This window comes from Austrofundulus limnaeus, unplaced genomic scaffold, assembly GCF_001266775.1.
Source record: "Austrofundulus limnaeus strain Quisiro unplaced genomic scaffold, Austrofundulus_limnaeus-1.0 Scaffold258, whole genome shotgun sequence".
Taxonomy (NCBI): Eukaryota; Metazoa; Chordata; class Actinopteri; order Cyprinodontiformes; family Rivulidae; genus Austrofundulus; species Austrofundulus limnaeus.
In genome coordinates this window covers 88,120-91,574 of record NW_013952660.1, presented here as the reverse complement: position 1 = coordinate 91,574, position 3,455 = coordinate 88,120, and the positions used below count along the sequence as shown (strand labels likewise).

At 45.1% G+C, this 3,455-nt stretch overlaps 1 protein-coding gene across 1 annotated transcript in view; it reads left to right on the top strand.

Moving 5' to 3' along the window:
• The window catches only part of sez6l (seizure related 6 homolog (mouse)-like), a gene marked incomplete at its 5' end in the record, with an annotated part of 34,563 nt that extends 31,724 nt beyond the window's left edge, over positions 1-2,839 (top strand). The window contains 2 exon segments of the mRNA XM_014020570.1: positions 1,729-1,834; positions 1,918-2,839. Of these exon segments, the coding sequence (XP_013876024.1) occupies positions 1,729-1,834; positions 1,918-1,950 (139 nt within the window).
• Between the last annotated feature and the right edge of the window lie 616 nt (positions 2,840-3,455).

The following is a 3,455-nucleotide window of genomic DNA, read 5'->3' as shown; positions in this document are numbered from 1 at the left end:
ATGGCCCCGGTGGTCCCGGAGTTCGAAGTCCCGGAAGTTCCTGAGTCGGTGGTTCCATAGCTGATGGCCCCGGTGGTCCCGGAGTTCGAAGTCCCGGAAGTTCCTGAGTCGGTGGTTCCATAGCTGATGGCCCCGGTGGTCCCGGAGTTCGAAGTCCCGGAAGTTCCTGAGTCGGTGGTTCCATAGCTGATGGCCCCGGTGGTCCCGGAGTTCGAAGTCCCGGAAATTCCTGAGTCGGTGGTTTTAGTGGTTCCATGTTCAGTGGTTCCACAGCTGGTGGTCCCAGTAGTCCCGGAGTTGGAGGTCCCGGAGGTTCCTGAGTCGGTGGTCCCGGAGTTGAAGGTTTCGGTGGTTTCTGAGTCAGAGGTCTCGGCGGTCCTGGTGGTTCGAGAGTTGACCACCATTGCCTCCTCATTGCCTGGGGCGTCGCCCGTCGCCTCCTCATCGCCTGGGGCGTCGCCCGTCGCCTCCTCATCACCTGGGGCGTCGCCCGTCGCCTCCTCATCACCTGGGGCGTCGCCCGTCGCCTCCTCATCACCTGGGGCGTCGCCCGTCGCCTCCCCATCGCCTGGGTTGTCGCCCTTCGCCTCCTCATCGCCTCTGTCACCTGCATTCGCCGTCACTGAAGTTCTGGCTCCGACAACCTCTGCCGGCTCCTCGTCTGCTCCCGCCTCCTCCCTGGGCTCCTCGTCTGCTCCAGCCTTCTCCCTTGGGTCCACCCCCATTGTCAGGACTCCCTTGGACCTGGGAGGTTTTCTGAGCCGCCCTCCGGATGTTCTGCTCCGTGAGGGGTGGTCCATTGGCCGTCCCCCTGAACTCTGTGTTTTGTCCTTGAGTCTATGTTGTCGCGTCTTCCCCTGTGTCTCGTCATCTCGTCTTTTCGACGTCGGGACCCGTCATTGAGGGGAGGGTCCTGTCATGGTCTGTGTTGCTCTGCCCTACAGCCCCGCTCACGCACACCTGATCCCTCTTGTGTCTCCCCAGGTGTTTCCGATTGTCTCAATTTGTTTGCCTTTATATTTGGTGTCTTGTNGATAAATTGGGGGTGGTGGAGGGGTGGGGGGCACTGATTGGTGGGCCTGATGGATAGAGCTTCATCAGAGATAAACAACAAAAGAAATCTGAAGCTTTTATGTTGAACAGTTTCTGAGTTATAAGCATTTTTTGCATGTCCAGACACCCCCACTTTGAAAGGAGCCCCCTCCTCAAATATGAGGTCTATGGTAAAACCGTTGGCTGGTGCAGTGTAGATCAGACTCATCTACAGCCCTGCCACATTTCATGTTGGTTGGTGCAGGCGTTTTTGTGCTACGGTTGACAAAAATCTCTCTAAAAAAACAGTACAAAAACAATATGACTCCTGATTACACTTCGCATGCGGTGCTCATAATAAAAAAAGATCACAGGTCCAAATTTCAGCCGAAGAATAAACATTAGGAAAATATGACAATACACAGCACAGAAAATACTGATCCAAACTTAAAGAACATGTAAAATTAGGAAGTTATAAACTTTAACTGCCTAATTAATATACACTTCTTTTTTTCTGTATTAAAGTCTTGATGCTATTTCTTGCATATTTATTTTTACAACACAAAAATACAACGGTAAAGTGTTTAATTTTCAAGTACGCAAAGAATGAAGCCACCTGTATCTACAAATATTCTTCTGATCTGAATCTCAGTCTCATTGTTGACTTTTTACGTTTCAACTGATTTTGCCCAACAGGTGCCGATACCAGTCCAACCTGCGGCTGCCTCTGATCTACCCGCACCCTTACCGACAGATCACTGTGGAGACGGAGTTTGACAACCCGCTGTATGAGACGGGAGGAGTAAGTGCCAAGCATCCACAGCACCAAACTGTTCAGTCTGTCTGGACCTAACACTGCTTTTCCACCTTCTCTTCCATGCTCAGCAGGACTCTCGTGAGTATGAAGTATCAATATGAGAAGATTTCTGACCCCATCGCCCATGCTGAATCTTTCCTTCCCTGCCCCACTCTGCCCAGGAGGAGGCGATGTAAATATAACTAATGATGTCCAGCCCCTCCTGCTGTAAAACGCAGTGATCGATCCTTTCCCCCTTTCATGTGGTAGCTTTTATAGATGTAGTGGGAAATAGAAGAGAAATGGTGAAGCGAAGGGGAGACAGAGCAGCCAGCGAAAGGAGAAGTCAGGTGATGTGTGGATTTGGACCAGAAGAGGTCAGGGACAAACGAAGAGAAAGATATCAGGGACACAGCAGGAGAAAAATGTAGACAAAAGAAGTTTAAATTTTATTTTTATTTTTCTCCCTTGAATTCATTTAGCGGAATCCTGGAAATAAAATCCCTCAATATTTTCATTAAAGTGGAAGCCCATTTTTGATACAATTATGGCTGTTTTATTTTTCTGCAGTAGAGAATAAATGTGTTTTGTAGTTGTCTTTGTTATGAGCAGTATTAGAAATAAAATGCAAACATAAGACACAGATCAAAGGTGATAAAATTACCAGGATGCTGTGCAGACTAAAGTGGCCAAAGCCACACTTACCTGGATATTAGTAGATTATATCAATTATAAAACCTAAATTGAATAATGAGGGGGTATTTTGTTATTGCTGCAATCATCTGTAATCTTTAACTCAAACAAACAGCAAGTAGAAGTTGAGTCGAAGCATTCTTTTGCCAAAGAAAAATCAACCCCAATTCTTCAAGAGATGGGACAAAATGTAAATAAAAACAGAATGCAATGATTTGTAAATCTCATACACCCATATTTTATTCACAAACAAAACACTGTAAATATAAATGTTGGAACTAAATTGTATATTTTTCATGAATTAAACGGTAATTTTGAGAAAGATGGCATTGTGAAATATTTTTAAAAAAAAAAAGGTTTTGACCGGACCATGTTTCTATCTGTGAAGTAACTCCTCTACTTCTGACAACAGTTTGTGAACCCCGAGGTTCTGTGGAGCCCAGTTCTGGAAGTTTTGGAGGGAATGTTAATTCTGGTTCTGCTTTGCCTTTTTTTATTTTTTATTTTGTTTTGTTTTCTGAAGTACGAAATGTTTTCAGTGAGAGTCCTGGGCCCGTATTTATCAAACTTCTTAGAGTGGATTTTTAGACTTAAGTGCTGAAAATGTCTTAGATTTGCTCCTACTCTCAGACTTAAGTGTAAGTGCCAGTTATCAAGATTCTTAAGTCTAAGAATCACTCTTACTCTCAAGAAAAGTTAAGACTGCTCCAGGGGACTCTTAAGTGGTTCAGAGTTGCCACTAGAGATGGACTGAGGAGACAGAGATTACAGCTGTCCTCCTCCCCACCTGACTGTTAATCTTAGTTATACAGTAATATAAAAAGAAAAAAGGTAAAAAAAAAAAAAGATGAAATAAAAATACAGTGCGCATAATTTTGGACTATTTGTATGTGGCTTTTGGAGAAAATATCAAATATACTCAGCTGTTAAGTGC